The sequence below is a fragment of the Aspergillus tubingensis genome (genome assembly GCF_013340325.1).
Source record: "Aspergillus tubingensis WU-2223L DNA, scaffold_13, whole genome shotgun sequence".
NCBI classification, from domain to species: domain Eukaryota; kingdom Fungi; phylum Ascomycota; class Eurotiomycetes; order Eurotiales; family Aspergillaceae; genus Aspergillus; species Aspergillus tubingensis.
The window spans coordinates 1,020,906-1,045,070 of NW_023336287.1; the positions used below are offsets into that span (position 1 = coordinate 1,020,906).

The 24,165-nt window shown below is 47.8% G+C and overlaps 10 protein-coding genes and 2 non-coding genes across 12 annotated transcripts; 6 read left to right on the forward strand and 6 right to left on the reverse strand.

Moving 5' to 3' along the window:
- Positions 1–96: 96 nt before the first annotated feature.
- On the reverse strand, positions 97–2,555 carry AtWU_10638 (bifunctional terpene synthase/polyprenyl synthetase family protein; the record flags this gene model as incomplete). The annotated part of the gene is made up of 8 exons (XM_035505742.1): positions 97–411; positions 462–709; positions 763–926; positions 977–1,131; positions 1,180–1,780; positions 1,833–2,095; positions 2,172–2,200; positions 2,267–2,555. 8 exons carry the CDS (start codon positions 2,553–2,555, stop codon positions 97–99), a joined length of 2,064 nt encoding a protein of 687 aa, XP_035361635.1.
- A 1,168-nt stretch (positions 2,556–3,723) lies between these two features.
- On the forward strand, positions 3,724–5,271 carry AtWU_10639 (2-heptaprenyl-1,4-naphthoquinone methyltransferase; the record flags this gene model as incomplete). The annotated part of the gene is made up of 5 exons (XM_035505743.1): positions 3,724–3,942; positions 3,999–4,061; positions 4,128–4,748; positions 4,814–5,095; positions 5,149–5,271. The coding sequence occupies 5 exons, from the start codon at positions 3,724–3,726 to the stop codon at positions 5,269–5,271; spliced, it is 1,308 nt and encodes a 435-aa protein (XP_035361636.1).
- A 1,495-nt stretch (positions 5,272–6,766) lies between these two features.
- AtWU_10640 (C6 transcription factor) lies at positions 6,767–9,006 on the forward strand (the record flags this gene model as incomplete). The annotated part of the gene is made up of 6 exons (XM_035505744.1): positions 6,767–6,889; positions 6,963–7,532; positions 7,604–7,755; positions 7,819–7,992; positions 8,041–8,388; positions 8,445–9,006. 6 exons carry the CDS (start codon positions 6,767–6,769, stop codon positions 9,004–9,006), a joined length of 1,929 nt encoding a protein of 642 aa, XP_035361637.1.
- A 216-nt stretch (positions 9,007–9,222) lies between these two features.
- Positions 9,223–9,320, reverse strand: AtWU_t254. Its single transcript has 2 exons — positions 9,285–9,320; positions 9,223–9,257 (listed from the first exon to the last, which is right to left on the reverse strand). It is a non-coding gene; the product is annotated as a tRNA-Gly (tRNA).
- A 660-nt stretch (positions 9,321–9,980) lies between these two features.
- On the reverse strand, positions 9,981–10,092 carry AtWU_t255. Its single transcript has 2 exons — positions 10,054–10,092; positions 9,981–10,026 (listed from the first exon to the last, which is right to left on the reverse strand). It is a non-coding gene; the product is annotated as a tRNA-Leu (tRNA).
- Positions 10,093–11,748: 1,656 nt separating this feature from the next.
- AtWU_10641 (aspartate/glutamate/uridylate kinase) lies at positions 11,749–12,821 on the forward strand (the record flags this gene model as incomplete). Its single annotated transcript, XM_035505745.1, has 3 exons — positions 11,749–12,318; positions 12,386–12,484; positions 12,564–12,821. The coding sequence occupies 3 exons, from the start codon at positions 11,749–11,751 to the stop codon at positions 12,819–12,821; spliced, it is 927 nt and encodes a 308-aa protein (XP_035361638.1).
- A 338-nt stretch (positions 12,822–13,159) lies between these two features.
- On the forward strand, positions 13,160–14,665 carry AtWU_10642 (acetylglutamate kinase; the record flags this gene model as incomplete). Its single annotated transcript, XM_035505746.1, has 1 exon — positions 13,160–14,665. The coding sequence occupies one exon, from the start codon at positions 13,160–13,162 to the stop codon at positions 14,663–14,665; it is 1,506 nt and encodes a 501-aa protein (XP_035361639.1).
- A 429-nt stretch (positions 14,666–15,094) lies between these two features.
- Positions 15,095–15,673, reverse strand: AtWU_10643 (UBC-like protein; the record flags this gene model as incomplete). The annotated part of the gene is made up of 1 exon (XM_035505747.1): positions 15,095–15,673. One exon carries the CDS (start codon positions 15,671–15,673, stop codon positions 15,095–15,097), a length of 579 nt encoding a protein of 192 aa, XP_035361640.1.
- Positions 15,674–15,927: 254 nt separating this feature from the next.
- Positions 15,928–17,245, reverse strand: AtWU_10644 (major facilitator superfamily protein; the record flags this gene model as incomplete). The annotated part of the gene is made up of 4 exons (XM_035505748.1): positions 15,928–15,959; positions 16,213–16,822; positions 16,869–17,003; positions 17,060–17,245. 4 exons carry the CDS (start codon positions 17,243–17,245, stop codon positions 15,928–15,930), a joined length of 963 nt encoding a protein of 320 aa, XP_035361641.1.
- A 1,464-nt stretch (positions 17,246–18,709) lies between these two features.
- Positions 18,710–19,321, forward strand: AtWU_10645 (putative isochorismatase family hydrolase; the record flags this gene model as incomplete). Its single annotated transcript, XM_035505749.1, has 1 exon — positions 18,710–19,321. One exon carries the CDS (start codon positions 18,710–18,712, stop codon positions 19,319–19,321), a length of 612 nt encoding a protein of 203 aa, XP_035361642.1.
- An 894-nt stretch (positions 19,322–20,215) lies between these two features.
- Positions 20,216–21,271, forward strand: AtWU_10646 (oxidoreductase; the record flags this gene model as incomplete). Its single annotated transcript, XM_035505750.1, has 1 exon — positions 20,216–21,271. The coding sequence occupies one exon, from the start codon at positions 20,216–20,218 to the stop codon at positions 21,269–21,271; it is 1,056 nt and encodes a 351-aa protein (XP_035361643.1).
- Positions 21,272–22,425: 1,154 nt separating this feature from the next.
- Positions 22,426–23,767, reverse strand: AtWU_10647 (quinate permease; the record flags this gene model as incomplete). The annotated part of the gene is made up of 4 exons (XM_035505751.1): positions 22,426–22,602; positions 22,663–23,084; positions 23,146–23,542; positions 23,609–23,767. 4 exons carry the CDS (start codon positions 23,765–23,767, stop codon positions 22,426–22,428), a joined length of 1,155 nt encoding a protein of 384 aa, XP_035361644.1.
- Positions 23,768–24,165: the final 398 nt, after the last annotated feature.

Sequence of the window (24,165 nt, forward strand, 5' to 3'; positions counted from 1 at the left end):
ATACATTACATATCATGCATGAGGAGACAAAAGAATTGAATGCTCGGATTCGAGCTAGATTATCTTCTACAACACCTAAAAGGTCTCCACCATCAATCACAGCTTCAACAAACGCAATAAAGCCTTCAACCCTTCATTCGGACCAAGGTTAGCCTCAACTCTCTCCAGCGTTTCCATCATTGCATCAAACAGCTGCATGGCAGTATCTCGCGCATATGCGAGACTACCAGCCTTTCTCATCTCATCGATAATATAGCTCTTCATTTCTGACGACAGCTCCTGGCCATTCTCTCGGTGGAACAATAACCCTTTCACCATATCCGCCGCAGGGCTGTTTTGCAAGGCATGAATAAGCGGGAAGGAGAGTTTGCCCTCCGAGAGGTCTTCGCAGTAGCCTTTGGTTTCCGTATACTATTCCATGTCAATACTCTCTTAAATCCCAATCTATTCCAGGCACATACCTCATCTGACGTCAAATTCATATAGTCATCTCGAATTTGGTAGTATCTCCCCATCAGTGTTATGAGATGCATAAGATCAGGGCACGGCTCCGTCTTCGATTCAATCTCCATAACCCGTAATGCCATTCGGAAGAGCCCGCCCGTTTTGTTGTCGACCATATTAAGGTATTCGCTGGTTGTTGGGCATTTCTTCTGAAATTTCCAGTGAAGATCGAGAGCTTGCCCGAGGGCTAGCGTCTCCAGTTCATCTGCAGGGGTTAGAAACGGGTTAGAAGAGGGTTGGGTTCTGGTGGCTACGGACCGAGAAATGCAGCTTTGCATGCTTCCTGTTGCAGCTGGTCCAGATCACGACTCGCTTTCGCGAATAGGTAGGTTGCGCTGTTGATAGTCTGGGACTTGCCAAATACGAGATGCGCAGCTGGTTTCCCGCGACGGAGCATTGAGTCATCCTCGATGTCATCGATCCTGATCGGTCTGAGCTTATGCAATGGACTGTTATTGAGGGGAGTACAAACATGAGAGTGGATTGGAAGATCATATCTGTGACGTGTTCTATGATAGTAGCTGAAGTATCTGGCAGCTCGAGCCAAGTCCGTAGACATTCGATGAACTTTGACATCATCTTCTTTCCGGGCGTTGATCTCGTGTATTCGTACGGAGCCATGCATAGCTACTGCTGTCAGTATTTTGTCAGAGATAGACCCAAAGACGTTCTTACCTGCTCTGCTGGTGCCTTCTTAAAGGGTGCTAGAAGGTCCCGTTGGTCTCCCGCTGAGAGAATTGGAACATCCTTCATGGGTGTATTGGAAGGTTTCTGGCTTAAAGCTGGTGGAGGATAGCCATGGAGTTTGTAGCGTATCTCATTGCGACCTGTAAGCTGTGCTCTATCCTCTGCGGTTGTTTTTAGCTTGAGTCCATGATATCTTGGTGAGATGGCCTGTGCATAACACGCCCCTCCAACACTTGTGACCCAGAGGGCCATGTAGGCTCGTAGGTCACGTGACTTGTAGCTCCGAGAGAGTTTCCAATCGTCGTATTCAATAAGAAACTGTCGCTCAAGTAATAGTATCACACTCTTCAGGATGTCGCTCGCTTCTTCTTCTGTGTAGCCATAGTTGGCCATCAGGACAGCCATTGCATTGGATATGACATCAAGGCGGCCACTTGTGGCATGCTTCTCGAAGTCTACATGAAAACTCTCATAATCGCTGGCTAGCCCGGTAATCAAGCTACCAAGCTTAATGAGTGACGCCACTGAGACATGTTCACTCTCACTGATAGGTAAGCCGTGAAAGATAGGAATGACTAAACTAGCGAACCTTTACCATGTCAGCGCTATGCCACTTTCCCACGTAGTTATCGAGTACATACTTTCCAGCACTATGTTGACTCCTCTGCTCTTTGTACGCATCAAATGTCATTTTGTCTAGAGAGGGCTTCGTCGGAGATTCCAGCATTGCCGAAAAATCTTTCAGAAGGATTTTCTGCTCATGTTCATGACGCCCAGGCTGCCAAAGTATCTCTGTAAGTGCATCATAATACAGATTGTTGATTTCGTACCCGCTTTCAAACGAGGTTACTCCGTAGGATCTAGCCAGAATCTGGCTGGCAAGGTCATGAACAATTACTTTGTGCTGACGTAGGTCAATAAACACAATGGCATAGATCTGGATTGACGTAGACTAGAGATTGGAGACAGACACAACACACCTCTGCAGCGTCAAATCTGTCTAGTTCGTCTGTATTCTCCCCTTCACGTTAACTCACTCACTTCTCAGGTACCAGGGCACATGAAGTGTGCTTACCGCTCCACAGCGCGACAATGGTAGCGAATTCGAACACGGCACCCCGTTCGGTTGGCGGACATTCCGGGTATACATATAAGGGACTAGAGAGGGTTTTCTTGTCCAGAATGGGAACAGTTAACTCCTTGCCTAAAGCTCGGCTCCATTCATCTCTTATCTGGTCGATGACGTCGCTGTCAACTGGGGAAGATGATACGCGACTAGGGATGATATGGAAATAGCCTTCCGGCAACTCGCTAGCCTCAATGGGCCGCGAGTTGTAGAAGGGAAAATCGTCAAAGACCGACATTGCGGTTTGTGGTTGTGGTCGTCGCAGAATCATGAAAATGAAGGGTCTGGAAGTTGAGGGTAGCCTTAATGCAGGTAAATAAGCGGTGACGCGTCCGAGCGTTTCCCCTCCCCACTGAAATAGTGTGAAAGTGATGAGATCCTGCATGCTGCATGCTTGATGCGATTCAGCCAATGGACACTCCAACTCCCACATATATTACCAGCATGCATCTCAGGTCCACGTATTTCATCGATAATTGCTCGCCTGCCTTTTTCTGCAGAGAAATTAAGCCCATTTAGGCCAGCTTACCTGCCGACTCACCTCACGACAAACGGTATGCATTTGTACTTCAAGTAGAACCCTATGATTTCTCATCAGGATGTATTTGCTACGCTGTCTAGCTCTTCAAGACCAACTCTTATGGCGAATGTGCCCTGGGGGCCACAAATAGGGAGAACCCTAACTCCTGGATGGGCTACACCAATTGAAAATCAACGTAGTTATACATCGCTGCAACCATGTTAATTAAAATACAACAGAAAATATCTGCAATTCGACCTAGATAATTCTAACAGGTCATTTCATCCAACGCTTGTTATGTCTTGTGAGGCTCGCCTTTGCGGAACTGTATTTGCGATCGCCGCGACACCACGCCACTCAAGATCTAAAAAACCATAGAATGGCTATACTTAAGGGCGCTCGGGTACTCCACATTGTCCCTATTGGCTACTATTGGCTACTATGCATTCTCCTCATGGGCGGACACAGAAAAGTTGCAGACATCCTCGTCTCACTTGGGCCCGATGGGACCCGAAAACGCTAATCCCGAATTGTTCAGCCGGCAATGTAACTCGCCCGTGTTGGCAATCGAACAAGTCCCTTCCCTCATCTACGTCGAGCTGCTTATGCTTCTGCAGCGCTAGCCGCTATCATCCACGGAGATTTTAGGCGCAGTACATGTCATTGGCTTCTATTATTCAATCACCGCCTCTGACTATAAATGATCCTTGGCTTGCAGAATTACGAAGAACTAGTTTGACTAGAGCAGGAAACTAATGCAGAAATCGTGTCCGCATTATGTTGCCCATATGTTAGGGACTCGTCTGCTGTATTAAAGAGTAGTGCTCACCCCCTGCTAAATGAACGGTAAACTCCACATTATTAGAAACCCTGCTACTCCGTAAATATGGTGCTAACCGCTATCACCCAGTCGTTCCAATCTTATGCTCTTCGCATGGTACAAGACACCCTGCGGCGAATTTCAGCCCCAGTGAAATTGACCGACCATGTTGGTGAAGAGGAGGAAGTTCTGTATGATGACCCGACGATTGCCGATTCTGAGAAAGCAATTGTCCGCGTCAAAGATGTGAACTTTTGGAAAAGGGCGTTGTTAGATTTCGATCTGGTAAGCATTCGGCGACCTTTCAACGAAAATGGCTATAAGCAACTAATACCTCGAAGGGGTTTGCAGAATCCTACATGTTCCAGGAGATAGAATGTGATAACTTGTCCAAGATCTTCGACGTAAGCGTCTCTTACTCACAGCAACAACACTGCAGAGCATGTCAAACTAAAGCATCAGTCAACCAGCTATACATTCAAAACCGCACCACGCTCGACTCGGGAGGCTCACCGTTCCACCTCATCGTCCGCCTGGCCCAATGGTGGCGACCGAAAAACAACATTGAGAATGCGCGCAGCAACATCGTTTCCCACTACGATACCTCGAACGGACTATTCACGAACTTTCTATCTCCGGACTTGAACTACTCCTGCGCACATTTCACTAGCAATGCAGCAGAAACCCTTCAAATAGCCCAGCGAAGAAAAGTCCACTACATGATCAAAAAGGCGCGGCTTCAATCAACTCACCACTTACTGGACATTGGCTGCGGATGGGGAGATCTGATCATCGAGGCAGCACGACTCACTGGCTGCAAAGCGACGGGAATAACTCTTTCCGAGGAACAGAAGATCCTTGCCGATGAACGGATCCGCGAAGCAGGCCTGCAGGACCGCATTCGCGTTTTACTGTGCGATTATCGCAACGCACCCCGACCTGAGAGTGGATACTATGACCGAGTTATCTCGATCGGGATGTTCGAGCATGTCGGCGCTGAGTATATGGATCAGTATTTTGAAGTAATCTCGCAATTGTTGCCGCCTGAGGATGGTGTGTTGGTGATTGATGGGATAACGAAGATACAACCAGTATGCTATCCCCCCCCCCCCCCTTTGATTCCGTTACAGAAAATGGATTATCTGATGTGTGGCAGTTCCACGAAACCAACCCCCGAATGGGCGAATACATCGACCGCTACGTCTTCCCAGGCGGATACCTCCCCACCCCGAGTATTCTCTTCGATTCTCTACACCGCGGTAGCAAAGGATCATTGGAAGTGACTTCGGTGCTCAGTTCAGGCCCTCATTATGGGAAGACCTTACTAGGATGGAGGGACAACTTCCTGGCAAACTGGGAAGATATCCGATCAGACTTTTGCAGTCGGCACCCTGAGGCTTCGGCGAAGGATGTTGAGGCTTATCGACGACGCTGGCTGGTAAGTTTCTCCGAATAATAGTTCGAAAATATCACCGGTTGCTAATGACTTAGTATTACTTCGAGTACTGCGAGGCCGGGTTTCGTAATCGCATCTTGGGAAATTATACCATTTGCGCAGTTCGAGCCCCTGAGCCGGTTGTCGGGTATGAGGATTTGGACATTGCAGATGCTTAGGGGTGTTCATAGTATTTCGAATCTCAGTCTGTGGCTGTGATTCCATGGTCCTTTAATTCGATATCGTTGGATGTTGGTCGGATAAGCAGGCTTTATAGTATGGTTGGGATCGGGAAAGTTCGGCTAAGCTTTTGGCCCCTGCCATGGTAGCACCAAGCAAATTAGCCGAGGTTATATACTTACTTCCAGAATCTGCTAATTTGCGAAGTGTGTCCAAATTTCTGAACATCCAGACTCGATAGGCTGTAGTACACGGTTTCCAACACCAATCCCAAATCCCAAATCACTACTTGTTTAACTGGGATTTATGTCCGTTCCTGATATCAAAAGCACTTTATGGGCGGTCGAACCTTGAATTAAAGGGAAAGAAAGAAAAGACCTGCACACATCGTGGCAAAATCAAGCACAGTTGGTCATCGTTCAGACACCATACGTACAAAGGAGCAGTACAGAATAACGATTAAGATATGAACTCCACAGGGCTGCACTAATCACAGCTAGCACTTAGATTATCTCTGTGGTCTAGACTTTGAAAAATCGTGACGAGATCGTCGATCATTTGACGCACACCAATGATGCGACCGGGCCTTGAGGGAACGTACGACAAAGTAGTTAGAATAGGAAGTAGATCACCAAGTATCCAAAAACAGGGCGCAGTTCAAGAGGCAAGCCTGACTATCAGGTGGTCGTGGCAAGTCGCTTACCGATAAAACACCGTATTATATCATCGGGCTTATCTGATGACCGATCCTGAGCCCTAGACGCTACGATTCAAGAAGCCGTTTCTGTAATCGGTCGGAGACCACTGCATCGGAAAGGACCCACCAAACAGAACTTCCTGAGTAGGAGACAATCAGGGACGGATGAGCTATCTAGCTGTATGAATCTTCAATCTACCAACCAAAATTTCGAGCGGTGGAAAGCCCCGCAAAGAACAGCTCAGAGCAAAGGTTCGAGTGGAGTTCTAGAATGTTTCTCCTTTGGGCAAGTATTGTGCGATCGATAGACTAGCTCTGATGGTGGCGGTATTCACCGTGCATCCCGTCCCAGAATTGATAGCTCGCGGTGACGCAAGAGGCAACGCCCGCAGCATGTACAGACGGATAGGCGGTTGGGTTTTTCGGTGCGAATGTACCTTTTACGGGACTGCCCGAGAAAGGAAATAGTGAGGAACCGGGTTAAACCAACAAGATGTCACAGACAGACGAAAGTGGATGATTATTGGTCTGGCAGTTCCTTCCGCACTGTTGTGGGCCTGCGGGGGATTGGCTGGAAGTCATTTCCATCTACTAGCGTCCCCGCAAGTGTGACCACTTGACCGTCTGAGGATTGAAGTATCAAGGCAGGCACACTCCCTTCCTGCCGTCCTTTTTAAAGCCTGAATGACTGTCCACCTTACTCTATCCAGTATGTTTCACTATTTTTCTTCGACAGTTGGGAGCTTCTAGGACGTCCATGATCGCCCGGTAAATAAGCACAGTAAAACATTTAATCTATGACCTCGGAGAGAAAACAACGGATTTTGGCCCCTGCAGCCCCAGTTAAGGACCCCGTGCCACGAGCTTCGGCGAGAAAGGTTTCTACAGCTTGCTCAAATTGCCGCCTCAAGAAGGCGAGGGTTTGTTCTCACATTTTCTCATGCTTTGCCTGTACTTTGACCGTTTACGAAGTTAACCCTGCATCTCTTCCAGTGCAGCGGAACAGCACCATGCGACTCCTGCGTCAAGCACGATCTCGAATGCAATATCGACGAGGCAACGGACTCTCGCCGCAAAATTAACCTTAAGCGGAAGATAGACAGCTTAGAAGGCGACCGCGATCTGTTCGTGCAGGTACTGGAGATATTACGAAATGGTGGCGTCACACGGGTGCATTCCCTATTGCAGTTAATTCGCAGCAATCCCTCGTTGGAAGAACTTCAACTCTTTGTCGAGGACAAGCTAAAAGATATCAGCGCCCTCGATTCTACAATAGATGAAGTCCGGTTGTCAGATGAATTTGTTGTCAAAATACCTCGGAGAGTGCTCAACATCAAGCGACTCGCCGATCAACCTGTCTTTCGTGTACCCGCAATACCCTGGACTAGAATAACCGATGATGATCACTTTGTCTCGCACCTTGTCTCCTTATATTTTACGTGGCGCTACCCTTGCTTTCCCTGCCTCGACCAAGACATGTTTATACGCGACATGAAAACAGCCAAGCTCAGTTCCCAGTTCTGCTCGCCCTTCCTGGTTAATGCCATTCTGGCTGATGCCTGTGTAAGCTGCCGACCACTTCTCTCGGACTTCTTCTTTTGATGGGCATTTTATTGACGAAATCATTCATTCAGGCATACTCAGACTTTGCAGAGGCGTACGAAGTCCCCAGCGATCCGTCTACGCGAGGATTACACTTTTACAACGAGGCGAAGAGATGTTTCGAACAAGAAGATGGGCATTCTACCCTAGCCACAGTACAAGGGCTGGCAGTATTATCAACTTGGTACGACTTAATATGTCTTTAGTCTTCTATACGACTTCGCGAAATGCTGATTATTAGATTTAGTGCATGCTTTATGGGCAAAGACAGACGGGGATGGATATACCAGGGCCAGCTTGCTTTTGCTGCGAAGGAGCTTCAACGCACGCTTCGCACCGTATCATCCGGTTCTTCTAACGAGGCATCTGATATACGACGGGTTACCGATCTTACTCTTTGGGGTTTGTACAACATGACAATGTATGCCAGACCAGTGATTGTGTGTGGGGTAAAACTAACTTCTCCCAGCGCAACCGCCTTCGCTTACCAAAAGCCGCCATTGATCGAAAAGCCTAGCCGTCCATGTCCGCCTAGTTTTCATGACAATGACGGTCCTCTATGGCACCCTTATCCGCACGACGGCGATGTTCTCCAGGGGCACTACATGTGCTATTTCAATGGCTTATCTGAGCTAACAACAATCGTTGATGATTGGTGCACGTTGCTCTTCGACGGCTTTACGAATCCGACGCCTGATGAGGTTCAAGATATGAAAAACAAAGTCCGTAAACGTCTGGAAGTGTGGAAAAAGACCCTCAAGCCATGTCTCAGGATCGAGATTGGGCGTGTGATCCTCCCCCACGTATTATGTCTACAGTATGTCACATCCGTGTTTGACAGGATTTTTGATTCCATTTAACGCTTTATTGCAGTATGTATTATCACAATATTTGTATCACAATTACGGAGCTCGCCAAAACAGCGGAGCATGGCACACAAGAACGGCATTTGAGGCCAAAAGAGATGTCTCTTTCAGCTGCTCGCCAAATCGCCGGGTTGATGGAGATACACCGGTCTACCTGGGGCATAGATATATTTCCAGCAAGCCACATTCATTGGATTGCAGTGGCCATGTTCACTCTCTTGGGACAACTTGACGTGTCAGCGAACCAAGAGGCGTTTATTAATCTTTGTGTGGCGGCAAAAGTAGCCTCTCGACGCTGGCCTCTTGCACGGGGCACATTACGGACTGTTCAAGTCACGGCCAAAAAGCTTGGGGTAAGGCTTCCGCCTGAGACAGATGCACTATTCATAGATTTCGAAAGGGAGATTTGGGGGCCTAGGGGTCGCAACGGACTCAGCAGCCTGTATCCCAATTTTGCTGTTCTGACAGGAACACTACGAAACGAAGTCGTTGAAATGGACAAGTTCCTAGAGAAGGAGGATGACTTGGAGGCTCTTGACCTTGCGGAAGATGATGAAATGGTATTGTAGGAGAGCAGCGACTACACTTGATCGGGGCGAGCCACTCGCCGTCAAAGTTCAGTCATGTATCATTAGCGAGATAAGAACACGGAGTTTCACCACACGCCATCAGAATTGACTTATGTATTATTAGCGAGATAACAAACACGGAGTCTCATTACAAAAGAATAGGATTAGAATATTAATAGACATCAGGAGCAGAATGCAAAAAGATATGCTTTAAAATGCGTTAGCTGGGAGTCGAACCCAGGGCCCAACCTTTCGATCTTTGCTATCGCAGGAGATCATGGAAGGGTTGAATGTTACCGTTACACCACTAACGCATGGGGTGAAAAATAAATAGCTCTCTTTGCTTCATAGGCAACATGAAATTATCCTGTCGTTATAACACCTGTAGCCGCCGCCGAGGGCAAGGAGAAGTGAGATGAGAGGGAATTGTCAAGGGTGGGTGGTTAGGGTTACGGAGTGGTTGGTGGGTTGAGGGGGTTGGTAGAGGTTTAGTTGGGAAGGGTGATGTGGTTTATCGATGTTGTGTTGATATTGGGGTGGGATGGACGCTCTTATAAGTTATTAGTACTAGTAGTAGGGGTGTTATGTTGGCCGAATGTTCCGGTATATACTGCTATCTTTAACGCTGGATGTCTTGTGGGGTTGAGAATTGCTGACGCCTTTGTTTGGCATACATCCAGCTGTTGTTGTAGCTTGCTACGGCTGGGCTCGTTGTATGTTGCTGAGAATGAGTGGAAAGGTTATTATTTGTTTCTGGCGCGGAGCAAGCTGAATGACATGCTTGTAGTATAGCGTTTATTTATGAAAAAGTGAAGGGCATTTACTTAAAAGCGGGGGTAGAAGAAAAAAAGGCGAAGGGGTAATGGTCAGAGAACAATAATCACTTCTTCTAGTTACAAAAACAAAATAACAGAATTTTTTATGATGGTTACCAAATGGTGGAAGATACAAAAGTTGGCGAAGAAAAAAAGAAATGACAAGAGTGGGATTCGAACCCACGCCATCTTACGATGATCAGGAAGCTATGAAGCTGGGTATTAAGGTGGACCTTAACCTGACGCCTTGGACCAACTCGGCCATCTTGCCGTGATTATATAAATCAGCTCGTAAATTATGCATAATTAAGGAAGCTTAGTCTTTAGCCGATCATGCAGCATAAACGGACACATATCATCATCATGGCTTTCAGCTAGGAAAGATACTCGAATTAACTTACAATATTTCTATATGTATATTCAGCAGCACTGTTAAGATGTTGTCTAGTAGCTGACTCAATCACAGCACTATAATCATGCCTGGCCTATTTGAAAACGACTGCTGGTTATAGTAGATATATATAACCGGTGTCGACTATAGTTCAGTTTCATTATTATTCACACTCATCAAGCGTTCAAATTGAACACCATAAAATAGTAGCAATAGTATACAAAATAACAGACGTATTACATATGACAGTCAAAAAATCCCCGACCACGGGTGAGAAGTGTCAGTACTACAGCGTGGACTTCTTTGCTTCCCGGGATTCTAAACAACTACTAGCTGCAGATTTAGTAGAATAGTGTTTTGCAAAGCACATCCTCTATGATGCACCTGAGTAGCCTTGTAAAGGACACTTGTTGGTCTAGTGAATCCACCATATTTGTCTTGGACTCGGTAGTCTCCCTTGCTGGGGGCTTTCCTCATGACATGGGCCACAGATGTGGACACACGAAGACGAATGAGAACTCTCCCTTTGAAACTGCAGACCCGAATCTGTGGATGAAGAAAGAGATTTGAAGGCGCCCAAAAGTGCAAAGCTCTAGGAAGGTAGAATCATCCGCGGAAAGCGCTGACATGTTTGTGATCCGCCGGGTTAGCGTGGGAGATGCAGACATCGATGGTTTCAGTACTACAGACTCCGAGCGGAGGAAGTCATGCACCAAGGCGATCAATTTAGTCACACTGTACTTCCAAGGGCTCACACCTTTGGGCTTGGGAATACTGATACCTTCTTGCCCCACATCCAGCAGGTACCGCTTGTCTGCATTCTACCGGGCAAGGTTGATATTGTTGATAATACGAGCCTTCTGTATGGATCATTGGAGTTGACGTGCTACCCTGAAAGGCTCCTGGCGAACAGATGATCAGGAAACAGAGGATGCACGCCGTCGGTGGGGATTATCCACTCGCTTGATGGAGGCAACTTGGACTGCGTGTTCCAGATGCCCAACTGCTACTAAAGATAGGTTTTCTCGACATACGATGCCGTAAAACCATCACTGAGTGTAAGATGCGGCTATAAATAGGTGCTTGTGGCAGGTGAAATGAGAGGCCATTATCAGAAAGCTGGCTACAATATTTCACAAAGACAAAATATCTACTTCTTCTTTTCATCTTCGATGAGCTATGCCTACCATCGGCCAAGTCTACTAGCTTTTCGAGGTTAAAGGAGTCACTTCAACGGTTGGCGCTACATACGAAGGTCATCGAGTATGTCTTATGCCTTTCTCCACTTATCTCCATCGAGGACTAGCTATACGACGTGGACAGCCATAATGATCGGATCACTGTCTTCTCTGCAACACAACTGGCTTATCAATACTGACATTTACAGTATTGTCGGTAAATAGATCCGCAAGACCCAGTTTGCAAACTCACTGAGTTGAGCCATCTATCCTCCATCCGCACCCGACCTAGACCTACAATCCCCTTAAAGGTTGAACCCTGAGTACAAATGATCCCATCCGCACCGGAGAGCACCTCATGGCTGACCTTTCCTATGCCGTGCTGCCAACCCTGGCCGTTGGGAGTAGCGACGACCTCATTTGCTGCAACTTGGGCTGCAGTCGTCGCGTTTCCCGGAATGCAGCAAGTAGAGTCACCTGCGAGACTGGCTGGTCTCTCGATGTCTGTTGCTGTAACGAGTCTTGCAAAGACGAAGGCCAAGCGCGTCACGACTTTGGATGCGTCTGGCTGAAGAAGTACAGGCCCGTTCTTCCCCAGGAACCCGATGCTCACGATTACTACATGCCTTGGATCGTCGTCCTGCTCCTTGCAGCCCGGTACCTCGAGCTTCAGGGCACCACGCCAACCAATCTCCACCAGCAGTCCACGTACCAATATTTCTTCGTTAGCGGCTGGAAGAGCATCCAGCCCCTTAGAGACAACCGTGACTCACGGCCCCCATCCCAAATTCAACACTGGTCCACTCTGGCTGAAACGTATCTGCTACAAGCCTTCTTCCTCCCACAGACCCTTGATCTCGATACCCTATTCGACCTGATCTGCGCTCATGAAACAAGCGTCTCGGAAAAAATTTTTTTCTATACTATGGTGAGAACGGCAGGTGGTTATCAATCATTCATTTACTGGGACTATATCTTCGCCTCGGCCCGCGTAGATCATCCCACATCAATCTCCGGGCGTCCAGCGCGGCAAGCAATACGGCCCAGCTGTGTTCTTGCGGATCACGCTCGCCAATCACTCTTGCGCGCCCAATGTAAGCACACATCCCACTTCCCGCCCAACCTCGTGTCCCAGAATTGACCTGTCGCTCACTAATCCATCCTACCACGTAGGTGACGCAGCAAGTCGACGACCGTGGCCGAATGGTGGTGACTGCGCTGGGGGATTTTGATACAAACAAAGAGTGCTGTACTCTTACTTTGACATGTCTGAATACGTTGACCTACAGGCACGTCGGAAGAAAATCAGGAGTTGTTCACTTTCACGTGTACGTGCCCGAGGTGTTTGCAGGTGAACAGGTCCAAAATTTGTATGCGACCGATGTCATTGGAGAGAGTAATGTGCTCATGCAGGTGGGATGCGTTTTGTGATACGTCGTTTTTGCGGGCTTAAATATGGCTTGGCCCTGATTTGTCCAGTAGGGGTACTCCGTGGAGTATGTGTGGCCCGTGCTTGTGCGGGATTTGAGACACCAGACCTAGTAGAATGCTCGTTGTATCTTGTTGCCTCTAGAAATATTGAAATAGTCGCAGCGAGAAATAAATTACGGAGAAGAGTTGTCAGCCAGTCCCTTACGCAAAAATGTAGACTCGTGGGTGACACATCTTGTCAGGTGGAGTTCTGGAGGACATAAAATGGCTCACTCCATCCCTCTTTCTGAGGTGTAGCCAGCTCATATCTAGTTTCTCGTGGTATACTTACCGCTGCAATGTCGTTCCCCCGCTGTGCCTTATCCTTCCTGGGGCAAACCACAGTTCGTAGATTCCTCGGCCAACAACAGCCCCTTTGCCACACATCCCACCAAATACGACAGTATTCGCCGTCCATAGACTATCAGGTCTCCTCAACAAGATCGACTATTGCTCAAATCCTCAACCACATCGACTCCCAGCGAACTGCAGCACAGTACCTCTCTCACTTCACCACACCCCAGTCCCCTACACAACAGCCCTTCGCGGTCATCAAGGTCGGCGGAGCGATACTCGATACCCACCTCCATACCCTCGCATCAAGCCTCGCCTTCTTCAGTCGTATGGGCCTATACCCCGTTATCGTGCACGGGGCCGGACCCCAGCTCAACAAGATCCTCGAGGATGCAGGCGTGGAACCACACTTCGAAGAGGGAATCCGCGTGACAGATGGCAAAACCCTAGCTCTTGCTCGGAGACTCTTCCTCGACGAGAACCTTAAATTGGTTCAAGCGCTCGAAGAAATCGGGGTTGAGGCGCGGCCGATCACAGCGGGTGTGTTCCAGGCTGAGCACCTCGATCAGGAGAGATATGGTCTTGTTGGACGGATAACGAAGGTGAAGACGGCGCCGATTGTTTCGGCGATGAGGGCGTCTTGCCTACCCATTCTTACGTCTATGGCGGAGACGAGGGATGGACAGGTGCTTAATGTGAATGCGGACCTTGCGGCTAGTGAGCTGGCAAGGGCGTTGAAGCCGAAGAAGGTGGTTTATCTTGCTGAGAAGGGGGGCTTAATGCATGGAGTGACGGGCAAGAGGATTGAGAGGATCAATCTGAGCGAGGAGTTTGAGAACCTCATGGCTCAAGAGTGGGTGAAGTATGGGACGAGGTTGAAGATTCGTGCTGTGGAGGAACTTTTACGTGGCTTACCGGGTACGTCCAGTGTGTCGATTGTTCATCCCGTGGATTTGCAGCGGGAGGTCTTTGCGGCCTCTGGTGCAGGGACTTTGATTGAGCGCGGAACGAGGATCTATAGTACTACTTCTGCGGAATTTAGGGATGAGGAGAGGTTGGTACATGCTTTGGCACGGCAGGGAGCCGGGGACGACGAGGTGAGGTTTTGTGTGAATGAGATGCGGAGGAATCGGCCGCTCAAGATGTATTTCAATGATCCGTCATCTTTGAGTCCGTTGGCCGTCGTTGCATTTGCCTCTGGTGGCGCACCGCATTTGATCACGTTCCCGAGTGGAATTATGGGTGCGGGTGCTGTTGCTGGTGATATGTTTGCTCGTATCACCAAAGACTTTCCCCAGCTGGTCTGGAATGTCCGTGATGATGATGACAGACTTGAGTGGTTTTCGGCTCGCGCAACGGGGAGGTTTCAGCATGGAGGTTGGGTTATGCTTTGGTACGGGTTGAATCAGCAGGAGGCTAGACAGTTGATATTGGGGTCCCAGGATGGTTATCAGGGGGATGGGGTGGGTTTGGAAACGGCTGATATCCAGGCGCTCGCTGCTCAGGCATGATGGTGTTCTCCATGACTGGTCATGGAACATAGGCTGATTTGCAGATACTTACTGCGGCCCATGCTAGATGCATTCCTGCACTTGGTATGTGCTTCTTGTAAAGCAGTTATGATAATCAATTGGAAGATATTTACCAAGTTTTACAGTAAAGGGGGGTCCTTATCCTAGCCTTGGGCAGTCATAAAAATCTCACTGACGAGCTAGCTGAAACGACAATTGATTGGCCTTGACAATGCTTATATTTTCTCCCCAAAGAGCCAAAGCTGTGTGTGTGTTATTGAAAGGGAAGCAATTGTATTAAAAATTTAAGCCTAGTAAAGACTTTTCTGCCAAAGGTATGCTGCATAAGGAAATGCTATTGTACAAAAGTATTGGCCAATATGTTGATACGCCTCCCCAGACATAATCACACCACACGCCTGCAAACAATCACTCTAGAGCGTCCGCCCCCGAGGCATACATGCTCGTCCAATCTCTCGCAGCCATCTCAAACATCGCCCGATTACCCAAAAACATGCTCCCCGCGTCCTCATTCGCAAAGCCATACACAACATTACCACCTTCCACCCCCATCCCCGGATCCCCCAACATAGCAGAAAGCGACAGCAGAACAGTCCTCACAGAAAGTGCCTGGCTCCACTCATCTTGCAAAATATTCAAACAGACTTCCCCGTATGGACCAATGTTCGGATGCCAGATCTTCGTCATGAACATGCATACCGGCGGTAGATCAGGATACAATGGTGGGATGCGGATGTGGATATGGAAAATGCCTCCTTCGTAAAGGCTGCCGACTGGGCCGACTATTGTGCCGATGATATCGAAGAGGTGGTCGGGGCTGGCTGGCCGGAATGAGATGAAATCGCATTGTGGGGATGTTGGACCGTTTTTAGTTGCGGCGAGAAATTCGGCTCGGATACGGCGGAGGGAGTAAGATTGGATGGGTGTAGTGAGGTATGATAGGGCGGTGGTTATGGAGAGGTGGTTTTGGTGGTGGATGATGTCCATTTTGGGGTGTTTGGTGGGGTTTCTGTTTGGTTGTTTGAGGTTTAGGGAGTCTGTGTGTCTTGAAGTTGCATTTTCTTTGGTTCCCTAAGGTGATGTTGCTTAGAAGCTATTTAATTCCCTCGTGGTGGTAATTGCCCACTTTTATAAAGATAGACTGAGAGTGTAGGAGGGTATGCATGGCTGGTGTGAGTAATTTACATCCACGCGGTCGGGAATTGTATTGCCACAGGCTTCCAGTGAATTATCAGTCGAGATCACAGACTTCTTTGTTCTTTTCTCCATTCACCTGCAACATTCTCCATTAGTTATCCACTTCGAGTCTGTGAATGTAACTCACAGATACTGCAATTTCATGTTACTATATTATCTATATGAACACGCACCCATCAGTTATGCCAATTGCCTGTTTGATAATCTATCCCATCTGTGAAGGAAAGAATTCCTTTCAAATATCAACATTGGAAAAGATTGAAGTCCTTTGAGAACTAGCCGCTCGACAATTCTCTCCAGGATGGGTAATTGCCCGTTGTGCTGATTACCATTCATTGTGGCTACCGCGTAGGCCACCTGAAGAGGCAGGATTGTAGAAGCAGGACCGAAGAGTTTCATTTCCTCCTGGAGAAGATACTCCATGCTTTCGCATATCCGTCTCATGAGTGTCTCTGAACTTTTGTGGACACTTTCAATGTGTTGTTCCTTCAAGATCCTCAGGTATTCAGTGCTCGGCTGTGGGAGAGACGACGCAAGACGCTCCATCTCGCAGAGACATATGATACGAAACGCCCATATATAGGTGATTGCGTTGGCCATAGTGATACTAGGAAACCAAATACACGGGATTTCTTCTGGATCCTGATCCCGGTACCAGTAAAGGGGAGACGTCACATTGATAGATTCAGATGTCTCCCAATTGTTTAACCCGTGTAACAAGTCATTAAAGCAGTTCAATATGCGTTCACACTCGTATTGGTTTTTATCTGAAGCATCTGGACCAGATAAGTTGTCCAATGTATGCAAAATAGTTGGAAGCGCAGCGGCCTGGCCGAGAAGGCTTTGCATTGGGGATGGGCTAAGTATTGCAAATGGTGTCGTCTTCCAGTTATCCGACCCCAGAAAAGATGGAGTTCGGCATTGTATGGCGTTTATCATCTACAAGGGATTAAAAACACTCCGGACTTTGGAATGTACGACTCACCAACAACGGGCGGAAGCCGATAAATAACCTGTGGGCAACGCCGGTCTGATAACGTTGGGGTCCATTTGCCTGAAGGATTTGCGCCACGGCATCTATATGCATCTTTAAGCCTTCACTTGGCCCAGGAAACATAACCTAAATTGCGTAAGCAAAGCGCCCCCTAAAATCAGATACCACGAAGCAGGACCGACCTCTGCCAAGCTGAGGCACATTATTGATGCCAGTAGCTCTCGATCTGACGACATATTCGCCGTGCTGAGCTCTTTTCGCATCAATTTGAGTGCGTTAAGGTAGTTGTGTGTGGTGTCGACACTTGAGACTCTTTCTGGAAATCCCCGGGACATAAGCGAGGTGGATAAAGCTTTTGAGGCAGCCATAATGATATTGGAGTCAGAGTTTTCGCTCAGACTGGGAAGAACTTCGACCCATGATCCACATATGCGAGGCCGTGGCTCACTAGAGATAATGCCAGGGAGCTCTAACTCTTCATTAGGCACATAGCTCCTTATGATGAAGTCAACCTGCTCGGCACGATGCAAGTTGTAGCCTGCACCTAAAGTTGGAAGCAAATGAGTTTCTTCCACCGATCGAAAAGCAATGTTCGATAAGGATGATTCATGTTCTGCAGTGTGTCGGGGGCTGTGATCCCGATTTGAAATGTTCGATGGTGATCTTCTACTCTGGGCAGGTTTTGATTGGCTCTGTACGAAGGACCAGTTCACTGGGTACCCCGGACATTGGCGGCCTGTTAGTAGACACTGGCTACACTCAGGTGACTTTCCGTCGCACTATGCATGGAATGAGCCTCTTTCTTCGGAGTAAAATGATGACCCACGTACACCAAGTTTCCTCGATCTGCAGTTTTGGCAAACGGACCGTTGCTTGACCCTCATGGCAATCTACACCAGAAATAAACATTGATCCCAACTAAACCATCCAAATCAATAGGGTGCAACTAGTCGGCTCAGCTTCCTCGTGAATGCAGGCTAGGCCGAAATTAATAGTGGGGACAGTATGCAGGTCGATGATGCTTGATGGAGGCGAATGCAACGCCGGAACACTCCATCCAACATTTGGGCGTTAAGGATGTGTCAGCTATTACCTAAGTTGTGTTTAACATTCGGCACAAATGTTATGAAGGACAGTGGCTGGTAACTAGTATACAACACATTTTCAATTGATCAAAAAATGGTAACTGAAATTTTGGAGAAATTTCTTATCGTTATGTGTGTATTTCTGATCATCATATAGACAAACAGGATCATAGACTATTTAGTAGCCATGCAAACGTTACTCGGATCTATCAACGGAATACTACGAGAGATTATTGCAGCAAGTAGCACTATTTAAGAGAATCTCGAGCTTTGAGAATTCAACAAGGTGGATCATCAGGCTCTCAAAACCGATTCCATCCCATAACTTCCATCCATTTTTCCTACCGACAGCATCGACAGAAAACGTCGAGGATGCATCTGCAGGAGCAATTTTACAAAACAAAATCCGCTGACCCAGTGCATTTGGTCTAACCTAAAACGGAAGTATATTCCGCCAAGAAGTAGAGACGAAGAATAGCATGACCTTATTCGCCACAGTCAGCTCGTGGGCTATTTGAGTCGGTCATGGCTCCAAATAAGACATCATTCTCATCTAGTTACCCCGCCTCTCGAAGTGCGGAATACTGAGTAATATAATAGGCGTCTTTGTCTATAAGTAGGTTTGCGTTGTCTGTTCAGATCCTCTTTCCGTCTCACACATCAGATACGATATCCCACTCTACACAAGACTAGCATTACTCGTCAGCCAATACTTTCTCTCCACAACCCTGGTTACTATTTAACACAATGTCTTCATCCGCCCCAGCAAAATCTCTCCGCCAACTTCTTGGTGCTCCTCCTTCAACCGCTTCAACCCAAGACTCAACCCTGATCATCATTGATGCCCAAAATGAATACGCTTGCGGCCACCTCCAGATCGAGGGCGTCTCCGAAAGCCGCAAAGTAATTTCAGACCTTCTGACTAAGTATCGCACCAACGGTACTCACAACGGCAGAAACATCGTCCATGTTGTTCACCAGACCCCACCAGGCGCTCCCGTCTTCACTCCGAACACGCACCTAGAAAATGAGTTCGACGAACTCACCCCTGTGCCTGGGGAGAAGGTCATCAGCAAGAACTTCCCTAGTTCTTTTGCCCAGACGGAATTGCACGAGTACTTGGGCAGTCTCGGAGCTGTTGGAAAGAAGATCGTGCTGGTCGGCTATATGGCGCACGTGTGTGTCTCTACGACTGCCAGGGCTGGCAATGAACTTGGTTATGAGGTTTTAGTTGTGCGTGATGCGGTGGGCGATCGGAATATTCCTGGAGTGGAGGCTGCAACTTTGAAGAATGTGGCGTTGAGTGAGCTGGAGGATGCTTTCGCGACGGTTGTCTCTGCTCGTGATATTACTGCCTAGAGCATTATGCTAGTTGCGTAAACTACATTCGACTATGTGCTTTGTCTCGTACTGAACCTTCTCTTTTCTACAAGCATATCATGATTGTAATGTAGATACTGCATGAATATGAAGGAAGATGTGGACGCAGAAATCGTTATTAATACATGTGAAGTAGAGAGGGGTATTAAACTGATAATATTCGGAATATGAAATGGATGAACAATCATATGGAAACTTGACCGAAGTAAATGAAAGCCAACACACAGTCATAATTTTTAATTAGATCCTTTTTCTCATTAATTGACTGCCAATGTTGTTGTTTGGGTGTAATATGCGCAAAGCATGCAGTGAGGCTCAAGCAAATACAAACCATGGACAGCTTGGCGGAAGTGTTGGCTTTATAAGATGAAATCGTTTTATTATCTCAGATGCGTGTAATCGAAGTTCGAGGGGCAGGTGCTGATTGAGTAAAAGTACGATTGGGTGTAAGGAATTTATTTTACTACGGAAGTCTCCCCACCTTAGTATTAATGGATCTCTGCTGGTCTTATGATTCATTGTCATAGCATTTTGCCGAGTACTTACTTGTCATCGCATGTGTCGATCTAACTCTGACCAGTGCGCACGCGGGAGAGACGAATGCGTAAGCACTATTACGCTACGATCGACGCTGACAATAAGCACTAAACATGTACACAAGGCTGTCATTCCATGGCTAACAAGATAAGTAGGCCACACTCTTCCTTCACATTGTCTCGCCGCGACCACCGAGAACCACGGTATCACCCCACAACTTCGTCCTCATCTCCCTGTAGCCGTGAATATATTATATATATCCCACCATCCCCAACGAATACCAACGAAAAGTCGACTTCTTCATATAATCATCACAAAGACACATTCACTCCAGCAATGCCCACCACTCGCTACTTCGCCCAAGCTCCCCCCTTCCCCGCTGACACGCCGACCATCGACCTTCCCATTTTCTCATTTTCGGACCTACAATCCGGCAACCCAACCGAAGGAGAGATGTTATTTGCCGCCTGCCGCGAATGGGGATTCTTCCTAATTGACTTACACGACTCCGCAGAAGGCAGGACCCTCCTCCATGATGCAGAAACCATGTTCGATCTTGACATTGAACTCTTCTCCCTCGATCAGGCAACACTCGACCAATACGCTTACAACGCGCCGAGAGACCTTACAGGCTATAAGCGCATGGGAGCACTCAAAACCGACGATGGCAAGCTCGACCACATGCACCTCTACAACATTAACCAGGACGATATTCTGGGTAATCGTGCTCCCCGCACCAACGCACCCCCGATCGAGGCACATCGCCCCCAGATCCAGAACTTCATCCGCCACGCTTCATCAACTTTAGACGTGATTCTTAAAACGCTGGATGACCATCTCGGTCTCGAACGCAGTACACTGAGCAAACTCAGTCCACTAGATCAGGAGTCCGAGACCTCTGTCCGCTTGCTATGCAGCCCTCCCCACGCATTCGGTGAAGCAAATCAAGCTCGCATCTCGTTAGGCGGACACACAGATATTGGGACAACGACGCTGCTATTCCAAGTTATTGGAGGGCTACAGATACTCCCTGCGGGGCTCGAGAATAAGTTGGAGAATTGGCGTTTTGTTCGACCCATGCCGGGCTGTGCGCTGGTCAATATTGGTGATGCTCTGGTAGAGTGTACTGGTCAGCTGCTACGGAGTTCCTTGCATAGGGTTTTAACTGCACCCGGAGAACAGGCATTCGTGCCGAGACGGAGTGTGGCGTATTTGGTCAGGCCGGCGAAGTCAGCATCCATGCGGAGGATCCGTGGAGGGAAGATACCGGTGCTGGCTGAGGGAGAAGAGGAGGAGACGAGATCAGTGGATGAGTGGGCAGCTTCGAGGTCGAAACAGGTTATGTTGGGGCTGTTGAAGCCGCAGACGAGGGGAGGGGTAGTTCCTGTCTAGAGGTCCGTATACAGGTTTAGCCAGGTAGACAGCACGGCACAGCACAGCCGCCTTGCCAGCAAAGCAGGGAACTTTGAAGTGGTCCGCAAGCTCATGAATGAAGGCCATAATATATTGTTGGTGGACACCGACGGATTAACCTCGTTTCACTATGGACTGTACCATAGTCATCTATATATCTTGCAATTCATCTTAGAGACTCGCGATAAAGAACTTTCGTGGGTCTGGAATTCGCTAGATTTTCTGCCTGCGCTCTGAGCATTCCCCCCCGGATCAATCGGGATAACCCTAGGATCCACAACCCGTAGTCCCTGTGCATCAAGCGAACCCAGGATATGCTTGCCACACGGTTTCAGCATGGATGCGAGCGGTTGTGATTCAGCATTCACATCAATGAAGCGGGTGTATCGCGCGAGCAGCTGCAGGTCAGGTAACTGGGTTGATGATGGGTTTTTCGGCACGTTGGCAGATGATATGTGCCAGGTCCCGCGCGACGGTGAGTGCATTAGGCTAACACAAATGGTGATGTAGTTCTCCGGCAGCTTTGTCTGGATCGCTTGTGTGGCTGCGCCGGATCCCTTGGAATCAACATGGGCCTGTAGGTGAATACCCACTAGTGACTTCCCGAGGATTCTCAAGGAGTGAGCGCATAATGGAGGCAAGTTCAGCAGCAAAGGGGCCTGACGAGTTAGGTACAGTCATAACTAGGACAGTTGCTAGCTCCTCAGAGCCAGTGTTCGGAATACAGTAGTCAGGCAGTGGAAGGAGAGCTGAGGAGTCGTTGCCACCGGGTACCCAGCGCATGAGATCATCCTTCGTGTTGATATACCCAAGCTGCTAGATAGAGTATTATTTTATTCTTGTTCTACTATATACTCTAAATACTTGATATAACCACCCTCTTTTGCAGCATTCTTTTGCTTCATTTTGTTTGCTTGCTTGCTTTCGCTGTAGCACGCGTGCCTTGACAGAAGGTTTCTGGCTAAACTACATCAAGTAAAGACTGAAAATCAATACAATTCGTGGGTTCAACAAAAGCACAACATGACGGTAAGGTAGAATGATGCTGGACAGGTGATCGATACAACGTACAAGCCAGGCTCATATAACTGTCACTCTGGACGCTTCTATGCAAATAGTATATTTTGAACTCGTCACGGATTCTTTGTCGACTGCTTCTCAAATGCAATGCTTGTTTCCTCCAAGCTTTTCTGTGAAGTTTCTGGCAGCCAGACAATGCCCCATACAAGACCTATTGATGCAACAGCAAAGAAGAACCAAAATGTCCCCTTGGGCTGCAAAGCATCATCAAGCATCATACTTGGCAGGGCCTTGTTATCGGTTAGCCTCGTCAACAACAGTTCAATCAGAGCGAAATGGGGTAAGCTTACCTTCACCAGTGCGAACTTATTGGCATAATGAACACACATGAGGAGACTTGTCCCCAGGGTACGAACTTCTGAAGGAAGAATCTCAGCATTAATCAGATATTGGATGCAATTCCACCCGAAAGCATAGCCGACTCCTGTAACGTATAGAGCAGCCACGGAACCGGCAGCTGCTCTAAGCGCATTACTGGAGTCTGACTTGCCAGCTGCATCCCAAGCTGTCATGAAGATTGCAATATAGAGCAAAGCGAGGAGCTGAAGTACTATTCCTCCTAAGAGGGTGCGTTTTCTTCCAAAGCGATCAACGAAGAAGAATGCGCTAATAAGCGCAGAGACCAGTTTTACTACTCCGAAAATAGCTGTTTTGAACAGTTTTTCGGAATTCCCGGCCACATTCAACAGCGCGAAGAATTTAGGTGCGTAAGCTATGCCATTGATGTCAGCCTTATGCTTAGAGGAGTAAGGGGGTAGGAGTAATGAACCCACTTGTGATAGCATTTGTTCCGGACCATTGACTGAGAAGTTGCGCAGACAAAAGAAACATCCATCGATGGAGATTGGCTCTTGCAAAAAGTGCCTTCCATTGCCCTACAAAGGACCACTTGGGCTTGCCCGTGGTTTTCTTTGAGGAAACCTCACGCTTAATACTTTGTACCTCTTCAATAATACGGGGATCCTCTGGGCTAAAACCCCGCAGCTTAGCAAGAGCTATTGTAGCCCTTGATACGTGACCGCTGTAGACCAAATATCTAGGACTCTCAACGCAGCCGATTGAGAAAAGTAGTAACACCCCGGCCACCATGATATGGATACTTTCTGGTAGGATCCATTGCGTGTTGCTATCGCCGGATATATGAAGCGAGGCTCCCCAACCGGAAAAGTACTATGTTCATCAAAATATGGAATTAGCGAACAAATATTCCTCAGTTGATTTCAGACACTGACACACCCCGATTAAAACACCGACATATTCCGATGACGCATAGAGACCGACCAATAGACCTCGAGAAGCCGTTGGCGCCACTTCGGCTAGGTAAATCGGTCCAACAACACCAGCCTGGCCGACACCCATACCCATGATGAACCGACCAGCAATGAGTTGACCCATATTGCCAGCCGATGTAATGAAAACAACTACGCCGATGATCCAAAGCAGGCATAACTGCCGCATGGTCCATAGTGGGCCAATCCAGTGAGTCGAGAAAAAAGCTAAAAGGCCCCCAGGCAAGCTGCCAAGGTGCATCATGGAAGTGACATTGGATAACCTGCTTGCTCTTGCTGCAGCACTAAGGTAACTTGCATGAAGCTGGTATTCCTTGATGAAAGAGGGCAGGTCAACAACCGTTGCGATAATACTTTCATCCAAACCTTTGGCTGAGCCCAAGAGGCCGAAGGCCACTGAAGCGCAGATAATGTGAATATTGAAGTATTTCATGGTTAGAATAGTCCATGGAATATTATAATGCTTGATAGGTCTCAACTACAGCGAATCCAATTCTTATAAAT